At 41.4% G+C, this 21,749-nt stretch overlaps 1 protein-coding gene across 1 annotated transcript; it reads left to right on the top strand.

The window, feature by feature from the left end:
- The first annotated feature begins 18,116 nt into the window (after positions 1-18,116).
- Positions 18,117-19,801, top strand: LOC127081302 (uncharacterized). The gene is made up of 3 exons (XM_051021572.1): positions 18,117-18,386; positions 18,459-19,508; positions 19,688-19,801. Exons 1-3 carry the CDS (start codon positions 18,117-18,119, stop codon positions 19,799-19,801), a joined length of 1,434 nt encoding a protein of 477 aa, XP_050877529.1.
- The last annotated feature ends 1,948 nt before the right edge of the window (positions 19,802-21,749 follow it).

Genomic DNA, 21,749 nt, shown 5'->3' with positions numbered 1-21,749 from the left:
TCTGAATGCAATGATGCAATGCAAGATGTAATGGTAAATGACCTAAAAAATGAAATGTATGCATGAGTGGGGGGTGCAAATTTGAGGTGCTACACCGCTCCAATTATAGTCGCTCCAAATTGGAATCTAAATTTTGAGCTCATGTGTGATGCGAGTGACTATGCAATCGGAGCGGTATTAGGCCAAAGAAAAGAGAAAATTTTTCATGCGATACATTACGCAAGTAAAGTTCTTAATGAGGCTCAAATTAACTATGCCACCACTGAAAAAGAATTACTTGCGATAGTGTATGCGCTTGAAAAGTTTAGGTCTTATCTTATAGGGTCCAAAGTCATAGTGTATACCGACCACTCGGCGATTAAATATTTGCTCACCAAACCGGACTCGAAGCAAAGGCTCATCCGTTGGATCCTCTTGTTGCAAGAATTTGATGTTGAAATCAAAGACAAGAAAGGATCGGAAAATTAGGTGGCGGATCATTTATCTCGCTTAGTTAATGTGGAGGTTACCGCTTCAGAGAAGGAAATCCGGGAAGAGTTTCCTGATGAAAAACTTTTCAAAATTCAAGTTAGGCCGTGGTTTGCAGACTTTGCGAACCACAAGGCTAGTGGTTTGGTGCCTCCCGACCTAACTTCGAACCAAAAAAGGAAATTTCTCTTGGATGCCAAGTACTATGTATGGGATGACCCATACTTGTTTAAGTTGGGTGGTGACAACCTTTTGAGAAGGTGTGTTACCGGCGATGAGGCGCAAAACATTCTCTGGCTTTGTCAGAACTCGCCTTACGGCGGACACTATAATGGGGTAAGAATGGCCACTAAAGTCCTTCAGTCAGGATTTTATTGGCCCACTATTTTCAAAGACGCACATACCCATTCGCAAAGTTGTGATAGTTGCCAGAGAAGTGGTGGGATTGGTAAGAGAGACGAGATGCCTCTCCAAAACATCCAAGAGGTTGAAGTATTTTATTGTTGGGGTATCGATTTTGTAGGACCATTCCCACCCTCTTATGGTAACGAGTATATGCTTGTGGCGGTTGATTACGTTTCTAAGTGGGTTGAGGCGATTGCCTCAACTCGGACGGATGCGAAAACGGTAATAATTTTTTTGAAGAAAAACATCTTTTCCCGTTTCGGAACCCCCCGAGTGTTGATTAGTGACGGAGGGTCACACTTTTGTAATGCACCGTTAGACAACGTTTTAAAACATTACGGTGTATCACATAGAGTGACGACTCCGTATCACCCACAAGCTAATGGTCAAGCCGAAGTCTCTAATCGTGAGATTAAGAGAATTCTTGAGAAAACTGTGTCAAATTCGAAAAAAGAGTGGTCACAAAAATTGGAGGAAGCGTTATGGGCATACCGTACCGCTTTTAAAGCTCCGATTGGGCTAACTCCTTTTCAATTGGTGTTTGGTAAAACTTGCCATTTGCCGGTTGAATTGGAGCACAAAGCATTGTGGGCCCTGAAATTATTAAACTTTGATAAGGATTTGGCCGGTGAGAAAAGGAAATTGCAACTGCTTGAGTTGGAAGAGATGCGCAATGCCGCATATCACTCGAGTTGGTTGTATAAAGAAAAGGTAAAAAAATATCATGACAAAAAGCTTCGAAAGAAGGAATTTGTGCTCGGACAGTTGGTCATATTGTTCAATTCCAGGTTGAAGCTATTCCCCAAAAAATTGAAATCTAAATGGTCCGGGACATTTCGGGTCAAAGAAGTCAAGGAATATGGGGCTATTGTCATTGAGGACATGGAAAAGAAAGAGAGTTGGACGGTTAATGAACAACGTTTGAAGGTTTATCTCGGCGGTCATGTGGATCGCGGAAGCTGCGCAATTTCCTTGGATGCTCCTCTGTGAGCATCGAACCGTCGAGCTTATCCGACGTTAAACAAGCGCTTGTTGGGAGGCACCCCAACATTGTAAGTATTTCCAGTTTTCTGTTATGTGGTGTTGGTGTTCCAATTGATAAACCTTGCTGAATTGTGCTTTGAATGCTGTTTTGAAAAAAACAAAATGCTGTCATGCTCGCTAGCTGCTCGCTAGGCGAAGGCAGTAGCGAGCTGATTCGCTAGCTGCTCGCTAGGCGAAGTAGTAGCGAGCGCTGCATGGCAGACCTTATTTAATTCTCAGCAGGCCACTCTTTTGGGCCCAAAAACCATTTCTTTTAAGTGTTGTAGTCTGACCAGAACTCACAATCACTCTCACATTCATTCTCACTCAAACCCTAACATTGCATTGCAAACCTAACAGTGTATTTCAAACTCAATCACTCTCTCAAATCAGGTTTGCCCTTTCTTCATTACTTTATGTTTCCAATTTGCTTGAAATTTCTGAATATGAGACATTTAGGGTGAAGTTGGGAGAGTGGGTATCATTAGGTTTTGCATGTGAGTTTAGAATTGCATGTATCTTAGAACGATTCTTTGCATGATAAATCATTTTGTTTCTGAATTGGATACCGTTAGATTTAGGGTTTTCTAAAATTTCAGTGTTAACAATGCAGAACCCAAAAACCCGTAACATTCGCTAGCGTCTCGCTAGGCGAATCAGTGGCGAGCATTCGCTGCCACTTCGCTAAGCGAACCTATAGCGAAGCTTCGCTAGGTCCTCGCTAGGCGAAGCAGCAGCGACCATGACAGTAGTTGGATTTTCTGTTTTGCTTTCTAATCTGTTTTGTGTTTGTGTTGTTTCTTCTCTATGTCTTTGCAGATGGCATCCAAGTCCAGCATTTCGAAAAAGAGAAAGGTCGGGAGCACTTCCCGTACCGTGCCCATACAGTTTGACACCGACAAATTTGTCGGGGCAAAGCAAGCGGCTAGATATGTGGCTTTGGAAAAGCGAAATTTTTTGCCAGAAAAGAGATTTATAATCAACCCCGAAGGCACCTACCGTACATTTGCCGGGTTGATTCATAGCAAGAAGTGGGACCGGTTGATATCTCCCCTTGAGCATTATGACATCGAAATAGTGCGTGAGTTCTACGCGAACGCACTACCGAACGACGACGAGCCATTCACATGGACGACTAGAGTGTCCGGACGTACGGTTGCTTTCGATTGGGATACAATCAACCGGGTGCTGGGTGAACCGCTCTATCTGGGAGCGAATGAGAGGGACACTTACCATCGGGATTTGAGGCTACACAGAGATACCGATTCAATTTCTGTTGCCCTGCTATTTGAAGGGAAATCAGTTGAGTTGAACCCATTTGGGGTTCCGATGAGATACCATAGGGAAGACATGATTCCCATGGCTCAGCTGATCCTTATGTTGGTTCTGACAAATATAAAACCCAAGTCTCACACCACAACCGTGCCGATCCCAGTGGCACACTTGGTTCACTGCATTCTCACGAATATCCAGATTGATGTGGCGAGGATAATTGCTTTAGAGTTGAAGTCCGTGATTGAGAGCGGGCTAAAGTCGGGGGCACGAGTTAATTGTCCCCTTGCTTTCCCGTGTCTCATCATGGCTTTATGCCAACATGCGAGGGTGAAGCTACCCTCCCAGAGTCAAGTGAGGATCCCGCCAGCCATCGATGACAGATACGTGGCCAAGTACTGCAAACCGAAGAACTTAAGGAGTAGTTCAGCTGCTGAGGTTACTGGGGCTTCTGATGGTCCTGGTACTTTAGCTCAGGGATCCGATCCTTTTCAGCAGGCTGTCTGCAACTATAATTAGGATTGGATGGAGGCAACTCAGCGCGCCATGCTTGATATTCATGATTCTATGCAGCTGTTACAGTTGCAGGTGCGTGACCCCTCCGGTGAGCACTCGATGATGACGCGTGAGCAGTTTCTGCAGCACGCTAGCTGGCCTGTGGACAGGCCTATTTTTGGAGAAGGGGCGGGTGCCGGTGCTTCTGGTGTTGGTGCTTCTGGTGGTGCTGAGGATGATGGTGATGAAGATGATGATGATAGTGATGATGCTACCGGTTCTGAAGCCGGTAGTGATGAGGGTTTTGAGTCCTTTGAGGGCTAAGTTTATTTTATTTTATTGTATTTTTAGATTTGTTGTATTTTGGTATTGGTTATGTACTTTTGGGGTGTTTTGTCCCCCACGCACATTTTAAAATTTTTAAGTAATAGTTATTGTTTATGTTTTTAATTTGTGTGTTTGGTTTAAATTTCTTTTGTTTAATAAATTTTTGGTTGTTGAGTGTCAAACCTTCTAGATTGGTTGCTCCTCAAAAGAAGTACCCAATGAAGGTGCATCCGAGCTTGGATGGCAATGATAAAAATAAACAAGCGAATCATGCTAAGGTACATGGTTACCTCCGGTTAGAATTTTAGAATGCATTAAGAACTTTACTCTTTTTTGTAATTGAATATTCTTCTTTTTGCAACATAATTGAATGAATGTTTCATCTAGGACTTAAAACCACAAATTGTGAGGAAACCTCCATTGTACACTTAAATGTTGGATTCTAATAAACTTTGTTGATTCAATTGATTCATGCTTTGTCTTTTATTATTGTGAATTTGTGGAAGCAATTAGAAATGATCAAGGCGCTTGTTTTCTTATGAGCACAACCAGTTCCAAATACAACTTACCCGTGAGTTGAGAGAGTATTCGTTAACCCCTTTGAGCTTAAACAGTTGAATCTCAGCTTGAACTAAAGCGAGATGTCAAAAATCTTTTTTCTTGAAACCCGGAAAATTTTGATAATTGTTCTTTTGTCGTAAAAAGTCAAGAGCATTCACTTAGGGTGAGTAAGAAATAAGTTGGGGAGAACGAAAAAGAGAATCGGTAAGTGCCACAACTCTTGAAAAACCGAGCAAGCATTGAAAAAAATAAAAAAAAATAGAAAAGAGAAACATCTGTTTTGTGAATACGATGTGAAAAGAAAAGAAAAAAATAGAGAAAATGAAAATGAATGCTTGTTTGGAAGAAAAATAGTGAAAAACAAAAATTGAGTTGTGAAATAAGAGTTGTGAAGGTTTCAAATGAGAAACAAAGGGAACGAAGTTGAGATGTGTAAATAACATGTACAGTGAATGTCTCTTTTGCATCGGCAAGTTCGTTTTCAATGGCCTTAGAAATGACCCTTGTTTGTAAACCTAACCAAGCTACAACCGAAAAGTCCTTAGTGATCTTCGTGCTTCCGCATTTCCATTTATAATTGTTAGACATTGTATGAATTGAATTGATTTCTTCATTGTTTGTTGGAGAGTGAGATTATTCCCGCGGTTGCAAACGCATAATTTCTTCAATCCTTATTCGAAGCGGAGAGATAGGGTGATTCATTCAAGATAATATTGTTGCGGATTGTTACATATTTTACATTGCTATAAAGTTTTAGTTCTTGTGTATTATGTTATTCTAACCATTGGGAATTCGTATCTGGTTGATTCGCTTGTGTTTGAGCCGTTTTATCCGACTTTGGAGAAACCTTTTTCTTTAAGCAAATCCTCTTGTCCTTCAAGAGGCATACTTTGCTTGAGGACAAGCAAGAATCCAGTTGGGGAGAGTTGTTAGATGCCCAAAAGTGCTTATTTGAGCTATCAAATGTGGGCATCTTTCACTCCTTTTTGTTGCTAAAGTGTTCGAATCCGCCATTGCTTTGATGATTTGCAATACAATGTTAAACGATCCTGGTACCTTTGATTTGTGTGTTATTGTGCAGAAATTAGGCATGAAAGAATAGAAAACAAAGACACAAGAAAGTTGGCAAAGGAACCAAGAAAGGAAGCATTCATCAGCATGCTCGCTAGGCGAGTGATGTAGCGAAGTGCTCGCTAGGCGAGCACCCAGCGAGCTGCTAGCGAGCATTCCCAGAATTTTACAGTAGCAAAAGTTAGCAAACTCGCTAGGTGAGCAACCAACGAAGGTGGTAGCGAACACGCCCAGACTTGGTCAAAAGCACAGCCAGCACTTACTCGTTAGGCGAGCCACTAGCGAGCTCCCAGCGAGCAATTCCAGTAGCAAAACCATCTAAACTCGCTGGAGCGAAGGTGGAAGCGTGGGCTTCGCCTAGCGAACACATGAAATCAAGCCAAGGATATTTCTCTGGGCGCAGGTGCCTCTGGTGCCTATTTTGGGGCTCGCTAGGCGAACCATTCTGCTCGCTTAGCGAGCATGATAGCTCAGACAGCAGTACTATAAGTAGCAAGGGCTACTTTTTGGAGAGAGACACTTAGCATTTTTTAGATATTTTCCAGCATTGTTCTAGAGATATTTTGTAGCCTAGAAACCCATTTTTCATCTTTGATCTTCTCTTAGCAATATTTTACAAAAAGAAGGTGGATTCCCATCCAATCTCGATTCTTCGACTCGGATGTTGATCAACCTTCTTTCGAAACTTGTTGACCAAGCTACCATGAAAATGAGTAGCTAAGTCCTTCATTTTGTCAAGGTTAGATGTAGAGGATCATTAGCTTTGTGTGTAAATGGGATGATCTTCATTTGTAAACTCTTTAATGATGAATATATGGTGAAAACTTTGTTTTATTGATAACTCTTTGTGTTGGTTTATGATCGAGAGATGTTTACCAACTCTTTACCTTGGTTTTCATCCAATCTTGTTTGTTAGCTAGAGATAGTAATGAATGATTTTGTTCACGATAAAGTTGAACCAAAAAGTTGTCATTTTGATAGATTATGTTAGAGATAAACAATGGATCAAAATGGGAAAACCCACAATGTGTTTTAGAGATAAACACATTGGGAGGACTTTGTGAAATAATTTATCATCTAAAGGAGTTTATGAGTTTGTTGATCGAACATATACATGCAAAGTGATCATCGAACCCTAGCTTTGACAATCTTTCTCAAATAGAAAAACCAAAACTTTTACCGCATTTTCTTACACTTTTATGCAAGCTACTGTGACTAAAACCAAAACTCCTTGTTACTACGAGTTAAGAATTAAAACAACTGTCGAATGGCGGCGATATCTCACAATCCCTATGGAGACGATAACCAAAACCTGACACTTAAACTACATTCAACACACTCCTAGTAGATGTTTATCACACCTTGCACTTACGCTTTGAGAAGAAGGGAGGACTGATGTTATGTTGCATACCACTCCTTTACCAATGGTTTGTCTCTCATGTGTTCAAAGAGGTTGATACAATTGAAAAGATGGATGGATATGAGTGGTCTCAAAAGCTAGTAGGACTCACTGAAAATACCATTATTTGGTATCCTCATGGTTTGAATGTGGAAGATACAATTACTAGTTGTGGAGAATTTCCGAATGTACCATTAATAGGGTCAAAAGGGTGCATTAACTACAACCCTATTTTAGCAGTGAGGCAGTTGGGTTATCCTATCACATACAAGCCGGATGACCAATTGTTAGAAGGTTTTGTGTTCCATGATATAGATGATCTCGTTATGTTGAGAAGGGTTATCCGAGCCTGGGAAAAAGTTCGCTTCAGAGGACAAGACAAAGGAAAGGGTGTCATAGGGTATAGAGAACCCTATTATCAATGGGTCACCAGAAGAAGTCAAGAGATAAAGCTTCCATTCATCCTCGATCCTCCAACTCAACCTCCACCACTAGAACCCATCCCTGTCTCCATGGAAGAAGTGGAAGCGTTGAAAGCTACTATAGAAAGACTTGGACGAGAAAATGAAGAGCTACAGACCAGCTTCCAGCAAGTTTCAAATGAAAGAAATGAAATAAAGTGGGAGCTAGAGAGGAAGAAGGCTCAGCTAGAAGCGACTGAGGAAAAGGTCGACAAGGAAGAACCCGAGAGAAAGAAAGTGAAAGTAGGCATGGAACAAGCTAACCACTGCCTAGAAACCATTAAAGAGCAGTTGAGACAAGTTGAGAAAGAGTGCCAAAAGAATAAGCGATGGTGGCTACGAGCTAGAGAAGAGAAAAAAGAAGTTAGAGAGATATTGGAGGCTAAGATACACAATCTCACTATCTCCCTCCACAATGCTGAGACCCAAGCCGAGCACGGGCGCTGACTTAAGGAAAGAGCCCTTGAAGCTTCTTGAGTCACATCTACTGTAACACCCCGATAATAATATGATAATTATTTAAATTAAGTTAATAATATATTTATTAATTTAATTAGATAATTGGATTATTATTATTATTATTTTTGGAATTATTGAATTATTATTATTTTGGAATAATAATTATTGGAAAATATATAAGTGTGAAATAAGGAAAAAGAATCCCATTTGGTAAAAAGAGTTTTACGTGAAACAGAGAAGCGACTGAAAAGTGGAAAGTGGAGAAAGGGCAAAGAGGAAGACAAGGGCAAAGGTTGGAGAAGAGAAAAGCTTGGAGCTCAAAGATTTGCCGGATTAATCAGGTAAGGGGGGTTTATCGTCGTTTAATGGGTATTATGGGTTAGCATGTAATGGGTAGTGATAAACCGTTGAATTGACCCTAATTGGGATTATGAATGCTGAAAATTATGTTGGATAAACTGTGTTAAAAACTGTAATTGAATCGGTATGGTGTGAGTCATGTTTTTCCGAACGTATAGCTTTTTACGGAATTGAAATCGGAGGTCCGGAAGTCCTCCAACGGCGGAAAATGCGGAGAATTCTGCATTCTGCTTTGCGTTGGCGCAGAAACAGCTTTCTGTCTTGCGTTAACCGGTTAACTCAGGGTGTTAACCGGTTAACACTGTGTTGTATTGTGTAAAATTGCTGTTTTGTCTGCGTTAACCGGTTAACCCAGGGTGTTAACCGGTTAACACTGTTGTGATTGCTGAGATATTGCTGTTTGTGCTGCGTTAACCGGTTAACCCAGGGCGTTAACCGGTTAACACTGTTAAGTTTGGGCAGGAAGTGTGTTTGTGCTGCGTTAACCGGTTAACCCAGGGCGTTAACCGGTTAACACTGTTGCAGAGTGGAAAAAAATTGATTTTTAAATGTTGTGTACTTAATTGAGGGTTGCCTATATTGGTGTACGATGTAATAGGGATTATTTCCCGTTGTTTTGAGCAGTAAGGGTATTAGTAGAGTGTGCTAATACTGTGTTTAATTATTTGATATGATATGATGTGTTGATACATGTGTTGATGATGTATGATGGTATGCATAATATTGTGAATGTATATGTTATGCACGTGTTTGTGAATGGACTGTTTTATGGCTTAGAGTGTGAGCATAGGTCCATTGTGGATTATTGTGTGATGTTGCATTGCTAGGTGATTAGCATGCATATTGTGGCCTTTATGGTGGTAGCTAATTCCCATGGTGAGGAATTAGTGATGTTAGTCATTTTGGACTGTTGTTGATGTTTGCATGCTAGGTGAATTAGCGTGCATAGCATGGCCCTTGGGGTGGTAGCTAATTCCCATGGTGAGGAATTAGTGATGTGAGTCACTAGGTCTCAAATGAGTGGGACTAGTGAGCTTGGTAGCCGTACCTGGATTGGTCGGTGAAGGTGAACTATATGTTCACGAATAGTCGGTACCGCATGCATGGAGTCTCATTGCATAATTTATGGATGGCGTATAATATGAATAGATGTATTCCAATACTATACGTGTGTTGTGTTGCTATTGAGTATGAATGTGAGTTGTATTGGTGTTGAGTATGATGTTTGAATTGATGTGCCGTTACTGAATGTGTGATCTGATTAGGGTGATTAATGTGTTAAATTACTTAACATGACATGATATTTTATAATGCTTATTATATCGATTGAGGAACTCACCCTTACAACTATTTTTCAGGTAACGAGCAGTGATTGAGTAGAAGCTAGTGCTTGGAGTCTAGTGTAGTCTCCTTAGTGGGTCATGCTCTGATAGATGTAACATCGGGACGGGATGTCTTAAATGTTTTATTGTTGGTTGTGAACCATTTTACATGTAATGTGTTACATGTTTTGAATGATCGATTTGATCTCTATCCGCTGCGTACTGTGCAATATTTTATGTTTGAGTTAAATAATGAGCATGACTAAATATTATGATAAATGGTGCGAAATAATTGTGTGACACCCTTGATTGCATAATTACTCTGATTTATATATGTTGTTATTTTAATTAAATATTTGGGGTATTTTAGAAGGGTGTTACATTAGTGGTATCAGAGCATAGTCGGTCGAGTCGAGTCGTAATTATTCTGTTTCCCCTGTACGGGATAGGTGTTGTGTAACCCTATCAGTACTTATTGTTTTAGCTTGTTGGGTTTTCAGAATAGAGATGGCTGGAAGAGGTAGAGATGATGCTGCGATTGCTAGGCTCTGGGTATGCTAGCTGGAGTACTTGGAGGGAATCCGAATGTTGTAGGAATGAGAGCTGCTCGTCAACTGAGTGAGTTCCAGAAGAACAATCCTCCAATGTTCAAGGGAGCATACGATCCAAATGGTGCTCAGAAGTGGTTGAAGGAGATCGAGAGGATCTTCCGAGTAACTGAGTGTGCTAATAACCAGAAGGTCAGGTTCGGTACGCATATGCTGTCAGAGGAAGCAGATGATTGGTGGGTTGCTACCCGCACTGAGTTGGAATCTGCTGGGAATGCTGAGATCACTTGGGCTATGTTCAGAGAGAGATTCCTGAGGAAGTACTTTCCAGAGGATGTTAGAGGAAAGAAAGAGATAGAGTTCTTAGAATTGAAGCAGGGCAATCGGTCTGTTACTGAGTATGCTGCTAAGTTCACAGAGCTGTCGAAGTATTACACTCCCTATAATGAGGCTGCTGGAGAATTTTCAAAATGTGTGAAGTTTGAGAACGGGTTACGTCCCGAGATCAAGCAGGCTATTGGATATCAGCGGATCAGAGTGTTTTCTGACTTGGTTGACTGTTGCAGGATTTTTGAACAGGATTCCAGAGCCAGAGCGGAAAGCTATCAGCAGAGGGTTGATAGGAAAGGCAAGAATCAGAATGACCGTGGAAAACCGTATGCAGCTGGCAAAGGTTTTCAGAGGCAGAGTGTGATGAAGAGGCCTAGTGGGGGAGACTCCAGTGCCCCTGCTAAGTGTTACAGATGTGGTTAGGCGGGACATCGTTTCCACGAGTGTACCAGTGCTGAGAAGAAGTGTTTCAAGTGTGGCAAAGGTGGTCACTTGGCTGCAGAGTGCCGGCTGAAGACTGTGACTTGTTTCAACTGTGGAGAGGTGGGTCATATCAGTCCACAGTGTCCTAAGCCGAAGAAAGAGAATCAGTCGGGAGGCAAGGTCTTTGCTTTATCGGGTTCTGAGACTTTTGCAGATGATCGTTTGATCCGAGGTACGTGTTATATTAATGGCTTTCCTCTTGTAGCTATTATTGACACCGGTGCTACTCATTCCTTTATATCTTTGGATTGTGCTGTGAAACTTAAGTTAGAGATATCTGAGATGCATGGAAGTATGGTGATTGATACTCCTGCGAAGGGTTCAGTGACTACTACTTCAGTTTGTTTAAATTGTCCTTTGAGTATTTTTGGTAGAGACTTTGGGATAGACCTTGTGTGTCTTCCATTAGTGCGGATTGATGTTATCTTGGGTATGAACTGGTTGGTGTTTAACCGAATTTCTATCAACTGTTTTGATAAGACTGTGATATTTCCTGAGATTGAGGAAGGAAAGAGTTTGTTTCTATCAGCAAGGCAGGTGAATGAGGCAGTAGCGGATGGGGCAGAGTTGTTTATGCTGTTAGTGACTTTGGAGGCTAAAGATAAACTGGTGATTTACGATCTAGCAGTGGTGTGTGATTTTCCTGATGTGTTTCCCGAAGAAGTGAATGAATTGCCGCCAGAGCGTGAAGTTGAGTTCTCGATTGATTTGGTACCTGGTACTAGACCGATATCGATGGCTCCGTACCGTATGTCTGCTGTTGAATTAACTGAATTGAAGAGTCAGTTGAAAGATCTGCTAGATAAGAAATTTATTCGTCCGAGTGTGTCACTGTGGGGTGCACCAGTGTTATTGGTTAAGAAGAAAGAAGGTACTATGAGGTTGTGTGTGGACTACAGGCAACTGAATAAAGTGACGATCAAGAATCGATATCCTTTGCCGAGGATTGATGATTTGATGGATCAGTTGGTTGGTGCGAGTGTGTTCAGCAAGATAGATTTGAGATCTGGGTATCATTAGATCCGTGTGAAAACTGAGGATATTCAGAAGACTGCTTTCAGAACAAGGTATGGACATTATGAGTATTCTGTAATGCCTTTTGGGGTGACTAATGCGCCTGGAGTATTTATGGAGTATATGAATAGGATTTTCCATCCGTACCTAGATAAGTTTGTTGTGGTGTTTATTGATGACATATTGGTGTATTCGAAATCTGAAGAAGAGCATGCTGAGCATTTGAGAGTGGTTTTAGAAGTTCTACGAGAAAAGAGGTTATTTGCTAAACTCTCTAAATGTGAATTTTGGTTAGAAGAGGTTAGTTTTCTTGGTCATGTGATTTCAAGAGGTGGTGTTGCTGTTGATCCTTCTAAGATAGAAGCGGTATCTAAGTGGGAAGCTCCTAAGTCTGTTGCTGAGATTCGAAGTTTCCTTGGTTTGGCTGGTTATTATAGGAAATTCATTGAGGGATTTTCTAAGTTGGCGTTACCGTTGACGATGTTGACTAGAAAGGGGCAAGCGTTTGTTTGGGACTCGAAATGTGAAGAAGGTTTCCAAGAGTTAAAGAGAAGGTTAACTACTGCTCCTATTCTGATATTACCGAGTCCGTCGGAACCATTTGAGGTTTACTGTGATGCTTCATTGTTGGGTTTGGGTGGTGTGTTGATGCAGAATAAGCAGGTTATAGCTTATGCTTCGAGACAGCTGAGGGTTCATGAGAGGAACTATCCGACGCACGATTTAGAGTTGGCAGCTGTGGTATTTGTTCTGAAGTTATGGAGGCATTACTTGTACGGGTCAAGATTTGAGGTTTTCAGTGACCATAAAAGTTTAAAGTATTTGTTTGATCAGAAAGAGCTGAATATGAGACAGAGGAGATGGTTAGAGTTTCTGAAGGATTATGACTTTGGGTTGAATTACCATCCGGGTAAAGCAAATGTAGTGGCTGATGCATTGAGTCGGAAATCATTACATATGTCTATGTTAATGGTTAGGGAATTGGATTTAATTGAGCAGTTTAGAGACTTGAGTTTGGTGTGTGAGAGTACTCACAATAGTGTTAAATTGGGAATGTTGAAGTTAACTAGTAGTATTCTGGATGAGATTAGAGGAGGTCAGAAATCCGATGTGCTTTTGGTTGATAAGTTGACTTTAGTAAATCAAGGTCAAGGTGGTGAATTCAGAGTTGATGAGAATGGTGTTTTGAAATTTGGTAATCGGGTGTGTATTCCGAATGTTACCGAACTTAAGAAGAGTATTCTTGAGGAAGGACATCGTAGTGGCCTGAGTATTCATCCTGGAGCTACGAAGATGTATCATGATTTGAAAAAGTTATTTTGGTGGCCGGGAATGAAAAGAGAAATTGCGAGTTTTGTTTATTCCTGTTTGACTTGTCAGAAGTCAAAGATTGAACATCAGAAGCCGTCTGGGCTAATGCAACCGTTGGCTATTCCAGAGTGGAAGTGGGATAGTATCAGTATGGATTTTGTTTCTGGTTTACCGAGGACAAGTAAGAATTTTGAAGCTATTTGGGTGATTGTTGATAGATTGACGAAATCGGCTCATTTCATTCCGATCAGAATGGATTATCCGTTAGAGAGATTAGCTGAGTTGTATATTGAGAAGATTGTAAGTTTGCATGGTATTCCGTCGAGTATTGTTTCGGACAGAGATCCTAGATTTACATCGAAGTTCTGGGAAGGTTTGCAGAGGGCTTTGGGAACTAAGCTGAGATTGAGTTCTGCATATCATCCGCAGACTGATGGTCAGACTGAGAGGACGATTCAGTCATTAGAGGATCTTTTGAGAGCTTGTGTTTTGGAAAAGGGAGGTGCTTGGGATTGTTATTTGCCTTTGATTGAGTTTACCTACAACAATAGTTTTCATTCGAGCATTGGTATGGCACCGTTTGAAGCTTTGTATGGTAGGAGATGTCGGACACCTTTATGTTGGTATGAGTCCGGTGAGAGTGCTGTGGTTGGACCGGAGATTGTTCAACAAACTACGGAAAAGATTAAGATGATTCAGGAGAAGATGAGGATTTCTCAGAGTCGTCAGAAGAGTTATCACGACAAGAGGAGGAAGTCACTTGAGTTCCAAGAGGGAGATCATGTGTTTCTTCGTGTTACTCCGATAACTGGGGTTGGTCGAGCTTTGAAGTCGAAGAAGTTGACACCTCGATTTATTGGTCCTTATCAGATTTTGGAGAGGATAGGGGAAGTAGCCTATCGTATCGCTTTACCGCCGTCGCTTGCGAATTTGCATGAGGTTTTTCATGTGTCTCAGTTGAGGAGGTACATTCCTGATCCGTCGCATGTGGTCCAAGTAGATGATGTACAGGTGAGAGATAACCTGACTGTTGAAACATCACCTATGAGGATCGAGGATCGAGAGTTGAAGCAGTTGCGGGGTAAAGAGATTGCCTTGGTGAAGGTAGCTTGGGGAGGTCCAGCAGGTGGCAATGTGACTTGGGAACTTGAGAGCCAGATGAAGGAGTCTTATCCTGAGTTATTCGCTTGAGGTATGTTTTCGAGGACGAAAACTCTTTTAGTGGGGGAGAGTTGTAACACCCCGATAATAATATGATAATTATTTAAATTAAGTTAATAATATATTTATTAATTTAATTAGATAATTGGATTATTATTATTATTATTTTTGGAATTATTGAATTATTATTATTTTGGAATAATAATTATTGGAAAATATATAAGTGTGAAATAAGGAAAAAGAATCCCATTTGGTAAAAAGAGTTTTACGTGAAACAGAGAAGCGGCTGAAAAGTGGAAAGTGGAGAAAGGGCAAAGAGGAAGAGCAAGGGCAAAGGTTGGAGAAGAGAAAAGCTTGGAGCTCAAAGATTTGCCGGATTAATCAGGTAAGGGGGTTTATCGTCGTTTAATGGGTATTATGGGTTAGCATGTAATGGGTAGTGATAAACCGTTGAATTGACCCTAATTGGGATTATGAATGCTGAAAATTATGTTGGATAAACTGTGTTAAAAACTGTAATTGAATCGGTATGGTGTGAGTCGTGTTTTTCCGAACGTATAGCTTTTTACGGAATTGAAATCGGAGGTCCGGAAGTCCTCCAACGGCGGAAAATGCGGAGAATTCTGCATTCTGCTTTGCGTTGGCGCAGGAACAACTTTCTGTCTTGCGTTAACCGGTTAACCCAGGGTGTTAACCGGTTAACACTGTGTTGTATTGTGTAAAATTGTTGTTTTGTCTGTGTTAACCGGTTAACCCAGGGTGTTAACCGGTTAACACTGTTGTGATTGCTGAGATATTGCTGTTTGTGCTGCGTTAACCGGTTAACCCAGGGCGTTAACCGGTTAACACTGTTAAGTTTGGGCAGGAAGTGTGTTTGTGCTGCGTTAACCGGTTAACCCAGGGCGTTAACCGGTTAACACTGTTGCAGAGTGGAAAAAAATTGATTTTTAAATGTTGTGTACTTAATTGAGGGTTGCCTATATTGGTGTACGATGTAATAGGGATTATTTCCCGTTGTTTTGAGCAGTAAGGGTATTAGTAGAGTGTGCTAATACTGTGTTTAATTATTTGACATGATATGATGTGTTGATACATGTGTTGATGATGTATGATGGTATGCATAATATTGTGAATGTATATGTTATGCACGTGTTTGTGAATGGACTGTTTTATGGCTTAGAGTGTGAGCATAGGTCCATTGTGGATTATTGTGTGATGTTGCATTGCTAGGTGATTAGTATGCATATTGTGGCCTTTATGGTGGTAGCTAATTCCCATGGTGAGGAATTAGTGATGTTAGTCATTTTGGACTGTTGTTGATGTTTGCATGCTAGGTGAATTAGCGTGCATAGCATGGCCCTTGGGGTGGTAGCTAATTCCCATGGTGAGGAATTAGTGATGTGAGTCACTAGGTCTCAAATGAGTGGGACTAGTGAGCTTGGTAGCCGTACCTGGATTGGTCGGTGAAGGTGAACTATATGTTCACGAATAGTCGGTACCGCATGCATGGAGTCTCATTGCATAATTTATGGATGGCGTATAATATGAATGGATGTATTCCAATACTATACGTGTGTTGTGTTGCTATTGAGTATGAATGTGAGTTGTATTGGTGTTGAGTATGATGTTTGAATTGATGTGCCGTTACTGAATGTGTGATCTGATTAGGGTGATTAATGTGTTAAATTACTTAACATGACATGATATTTTATAATGCTTATTATATCGATTGAGGAACTCACCCTTACAACTATTTTTCAGGTAACGAGCAGTGATTGAGTAGAAGCTAGTGCTTGGAGTCTAGTGTAGTCTCCTTAGTGGGTCATGCTCTGATAGATGTAACATCGGGACGGGATGTCTTAAATGTTTTATTGTTGGTTGTGTACCATTTTACATGTAATGTGTTACATGTTTTGAATGATCGATTTGATCTCTATCCGCTGCGTACTGTGCAATATTTTATGTTTGAGTTAAATAATGAGCATGACTAAATATTATGATAAATGGTGCGAAATAATTGTGTGACACCCTTGATTGCATAATTACTCTGATTTATATATGTTGTTATTTTAATTAAATATTTGGGGTATTTTAGAAGGGTGTTACATCTACGACTTGGGCCGAGAAATGTCAAGAAGCAAAAGATACTAGAGAAGTTGCTCAGCATTGGAAAGATAGATTTGAGGCATTCCATCAAGACAGTGTGATATGGCTAAGGGAAAGAGAGCAAGTCATTGAGGATTACGATACCTTCAGGAGAACTATCAATTTCTTGCAAGAGGACAAAGATGGGTACCGTACAAAGCTCAACAGTTTGGTAGAATTCTGCAACTGGACGACCCGAGAAATACCTTAGAGGTTGAGAGAGGCAGTGGAAGGATTGGATCAACATGGCACACATCCTGATGTAATCCATTTTGTTATGATGTGTGAGGGGATGGTGAAGAGGTTCAAGTTTGAATTAGAAGAACTCATTACTCGAAAGACTGCTGTGTGATTCTTCTATTTTTCTTATATTCAGTTTAGTATTTGAGTTGTATCGATTTGGGCGGTTATGCCTTTGTACTCCACTTTAAACATTTGAATAGAGGAGGATGATCCTCATTTTTATTTCCTGACTTTATGTTTTCTTCAAATGCTTAATATAACTACAACCGTGATGAAAATTCCCTAAAAATAAAATATGCATGACATTCGCATCCTCATTATGCATCACGCTTCATGAAAACTCAAAAAACTTACCGAACTTTTTTACCCTTTATCCAGCCACACTGACTAATCGACACCGGTACGAGACGCGAGGCAAATACAAGATGACATTAGAACAAGTTGAGGCCAACCAGGTTACCATGAGGACAGACATCAATACGATCCAGGAAAAGATGGATCGACTGCTGGAGACAATGCTTGCGATCGCTCAGCGAGAGAGGAGCGAGGAGGAAGAAGCTAGGGCAAAAAAGAATGATGGCACACAAGGTCCGAATCCCCAAGACGAAAGTTACGTCCCCACCAAGAAGAGATTGGTTCAGATACCAGTAGAGGCAAAGGAGATGGAGACCGTGCAGAACCTTCTGATACGTCTACTCATCATGGATCCGAAGTTGGAGATGACCAGTATGATGCATTCTATATGCCTGATCAACCAAAGCCTAAGATACTTTCAGATCCCACCGCAAATAGGCTCCGTGCCCTGGAAAAGAAAATCAAAGCCATAGAGGGAAACAACATCTTTGGTGCTTCTGCCATGAACATGCGTTTGGTATCGAATTTAGTCATCCCGGCTAAATTTAAAACCCCTGATTTCGAGAAATACAAAGGACAAACTTGTCCAAGAAGTCACCTGGTGATGTACTTCAGGAAAATGGCTGCTCATACCGAAAATGACAAACTACTTGTACACTGTTTCCAAGACAGTTTGAGTGGAGCATCTCTGAGATGGTATATGAGTTTAGAACATGGGCGAATTCAAAGTTGGGAGGATTTGGCTGACGCATTTCTCCGTTAGTACAAATACAACTTAGATATGGCACCCGACCGAATGCAGTTGCAAGGGATGGCTATGAAGGAGAGTGAGTCATTCAAAGAATACGCCCAGCGGTGGAGAGAGTTGGCTGCTCAGGTAGAGCCACCATTGTCTGAGAAGGAAATGACCGGGATATTTGTAGACACCTTGAAGGACCCATTCTTTGATCGATTAGTGAGCAGTTCCGCATCTGACTTCGCACATCTAGTTACGATTGGAGACCGCATAGAGAAGAGGTTGAGGGATGGAAAGATTCCTGGAGCAGTGACAACATCTAGCGCACCAAAGAAATATTCTGGAGGCTTCCCAAGGAAAAGAGAAGGTGAAACAAACGCCATATTTAGGAACTATAAAAGGAAGCAACAAGCTTCATATGGTCAAGTCGCCGCCGTGGTACGTATATCCTATCAACAGCCGATGCAACAACAACAAATGTATCAACCACAACATTAACAACATCATCAGCAGCAAAATACCGCACCACCAAGACAGTTCAAGCCAAGACCTCCAAGAAGACAACTTGATCCTCTACCAGTACCTTATAGTCAGATATTCCCATATCTGCAGAAGGAGGGCCTTCTAACATTGAGGGAGTTAAAACCAGCTGTTTTTCCGTATCCACCTGGATACGACGCTAATGCCCATTGTGAATTTCACATGGGAGCACCTGGTCATACTTTGGAAAATTGTTTCGCATTTCAGAATCGAGTACAAGACTTGATCGAAGCCAAGGCCGTTTCTTTCACTCCAAGACGCCTGAACGTGAATACAAACCCTATGCCGACGCACAAGGATGCTTCCGTCAGTTCCTTTGAGGAGAGTGATGAAGGCAAATTGATCTGTAAGGTTGAAGAGATTCAAACCCCTATCACCATGATAGGAGCACAATTGCTGAAGAGTGGTCTGATCCTGGAAGAGCTGGTTGAGGAAGAGAATAATGAAGAGTTGAGGAGTTTTATACAACAAATGTTGGATCGAGGCGAGTTACAAATAACTTATCGTGTCAAGAGCAAGCATCAGGAAGAGATAGCCGTGGTAGATATCCCCTATGATGAGGTCAAAGTAGAAATACCTATAAGCCCATTGGTGATAGAGTTCCCAACACCATTCGAATATAAAGATGAGAAGGCAGTCCCATGGATATATCAGCCCAGAGCTTTTAAGGAGGGGCAGGAAGATAAACCTCTAATGATTAACGAACCAAATGTCACTTCAATTGTGGGCCCAGCAGGAATGACGCGTAACGGCCGAGTGTTCGCACCAAGAACTGTTGATACTTCTGAGAGAGCTAAAGGGAAGGAGGTTGCTGTCCAGATCCCCATTCCTAATCAGGGGATGCAAGACATGCACCTGTCTCCTAAAGCTGGTGTCACTCGTGAGAAGGCTGAGGAGTTTTTGAGAATAATCAAGAAAAGCAATTACAAGGTGGTGGACCAGCTAAACCAAACACCTTCCAAAATTTCCATGTTATCTCTCCTACTTAACTCCGAAGCACACAGGAATTCGCTGTTGAAGGTATTGAGCGCCGCTCATATCACCAAGGACATAACAATAGAACAGTTTGATGACGTGATAGCTTGTGTGACTACTGGAAATTTCTTGGGTTTTAATGATGATGAACTACCGATTGAAGGAAAGAACCATAACAAGGCTCTCCACATCTCTTTGAAATGCATGGATACTATACTGTCAAGGGTGTTGGTAGACACAGGTTCCTCATTAAACGTCATGCCAAAGACGACTTTGATAAAGCTTCCAGTGGAAGGAATAAGTATGAAGCCCAGCACCCTAATCGTAAAAGCATTTGATGGCTCAAGGCGAGCAGTAATAGGAGAGGTTGACTTACCAACCAAGATAGGTCCAACCATCTTCAACATCACGTTCCAGGTCATGGATATACATCCTGGTTACAGTTGCTTACTTGGGAGACCCTGGATTCACTCCGCAGGTGCTGTCACCTCCACTCTGCATCAAAAACTAAAATTCATTACAAATGACAAGATGATTGTGGTTGGAGGAGAAGAAGATATCTTGGTTAGTCACTTGACATCTTTCCGATATATTGAGGTGGATGGTGAAATCACTGAGACACCCTTCCAATCCTTGGAATTAGTAAACATGATGGCCATTCAACAGACCTTGGAGGTCCCAAAATCAGGGCCATCCATGGCCTCATGGCAGGGAGCTAAAGCTGTTATGGAAAGTGAAGACGCACAAGACTGGGGCGAAATGGTGGAATTGAAAGAGAAACGAGACAAGTTTGGCTTGGGATATGACCCGTCATCACACAAAGTTAGTAACCAATCTGACAAAGAGAAGATTCCTTCTGTGGAGAAAATGTTCACCAGTGCTGGCCACATCTTTGGCAAGCAGGTGGCAATGATCAGTGAAGAAGACCGCAAGGAGGGGGTGTCCAGCTGGATGCGTCAAGCCGCACCTAATGAAGAACTAACAAACTGGAAGGCTGTGGAAGTTCCCCAAATATTTCAAAAGTAATTTTATCATTTTTAGACAAAACCCTGTGCTCTGCCCAAGGCACAGTGGCATGTTGTAGGGCCTCCTTTATCTTTTTCAAGAGTTTTTTTATCATTAATGAAATGACGTTTTGCATTCAAATTTTTGTTCCTTTTCTTTCGTTTTGATTTATTTACGAAAATGGAAATCAATTTTTTATGCACGCACTTTCTAAATAAACTGCATAAATCATAACATGCAGAAACACCACCGAGACCATTGATAACGACACCGCTATGGTCCAATATGACTTTGATTGTCCAATCTACCAAGCTGAAGACGAAGTGGGGGAAGATTGCGAACTCCCTGAAGAGTTGGCCAGATTACTCAGACAAGAAGAAAAGGTTATTCAACCACACTAGGAAGACGTTGAAGTTATCAATCTGGGAACAGAAGAAGATAAGAGAGAAGTAAGGGTAGGCGCAGCGCTTCAAGATACAGTAAAGACAAGACTGATAGAGCTCCTCCACAAATATGATGACGTGTTTGCTTGGTCATACCAAGACATGCCTGGATTAGATACTGATATTGTGACTCACAAGCTTCCCCTTAAAGAAGAATTCCCTATTGTCAAACAAAAGCTAAGAAGAACGCGACCAGATATGGCTCTCAAGATCAGAGAAGAGGTAAGGAACCAGTTTGGCGTTGGTTTCCTGGAAGTCGCTAAATACCCACAATGGGTTGCCAACATTGTACCGGTGCCGAGGAAAGATGGAAAAGTCCGCATATGCGTAGACTACCGAGACTTAAACAAAGCTAGTCCCAAAGACGATTTCCCATTACCTCACATTGGTGTACTAGTGGATAACACAGCTCAGTTCTCCGTGTTTTCCTTCATGGATGGTTGCTCAGGATACAACCAAATTAAGATGAATCCCGAAGACATGGAGAAAACCACGTTCATTACTCCTTGGGGCACCTTTTGTTACAAAGTAATGCGGTTTGGTTTAAAAAACGATGGGGCAACATATCAACGTGCCATGGTGACTCTCTTTCACGAAATGATTCATGAAGAAATTGAGGTGTATGTCGATGACATGATTGCCAAATCCCAGACAGAAGAAGAGCACATCACCAACCTGGAGAAACTATTCACACGTTTGAGGAAGTTTAGGTTGAGACTTAATCCTAATAAATGCACATTTGGGGTTCGATCTGGGAATCTTTTAGGCTTTATTGTAAGCCAAAAGGGAATTGAAGTAGATCCTGACAAGGTTCGAGCCATTCAGAACATGCCTGCAC

The sequence above is a fragment of the Lathyrus oleraceus genome, chromosome 5 (genome assembly GCF_024323335.1).
Source record: "Lathyrus oleraceus cultivar Zhongwan6 chromosome 5, CAAS_Psat_ZW6_1.0, whole genome shotgun sequence".
Lineage (NCBI taxonomy): Eukaryota > Viridiplantae > Streptophyta > Magnoliopsida > Fabales > Fabaceae > Lathyrus > Lathyrus oleraceus.
The sequence above is the reverse complement of the archived record's forward strand: the minus strand, read 5'-3'. Positions and strand labels throughout refer to the sequence as shown.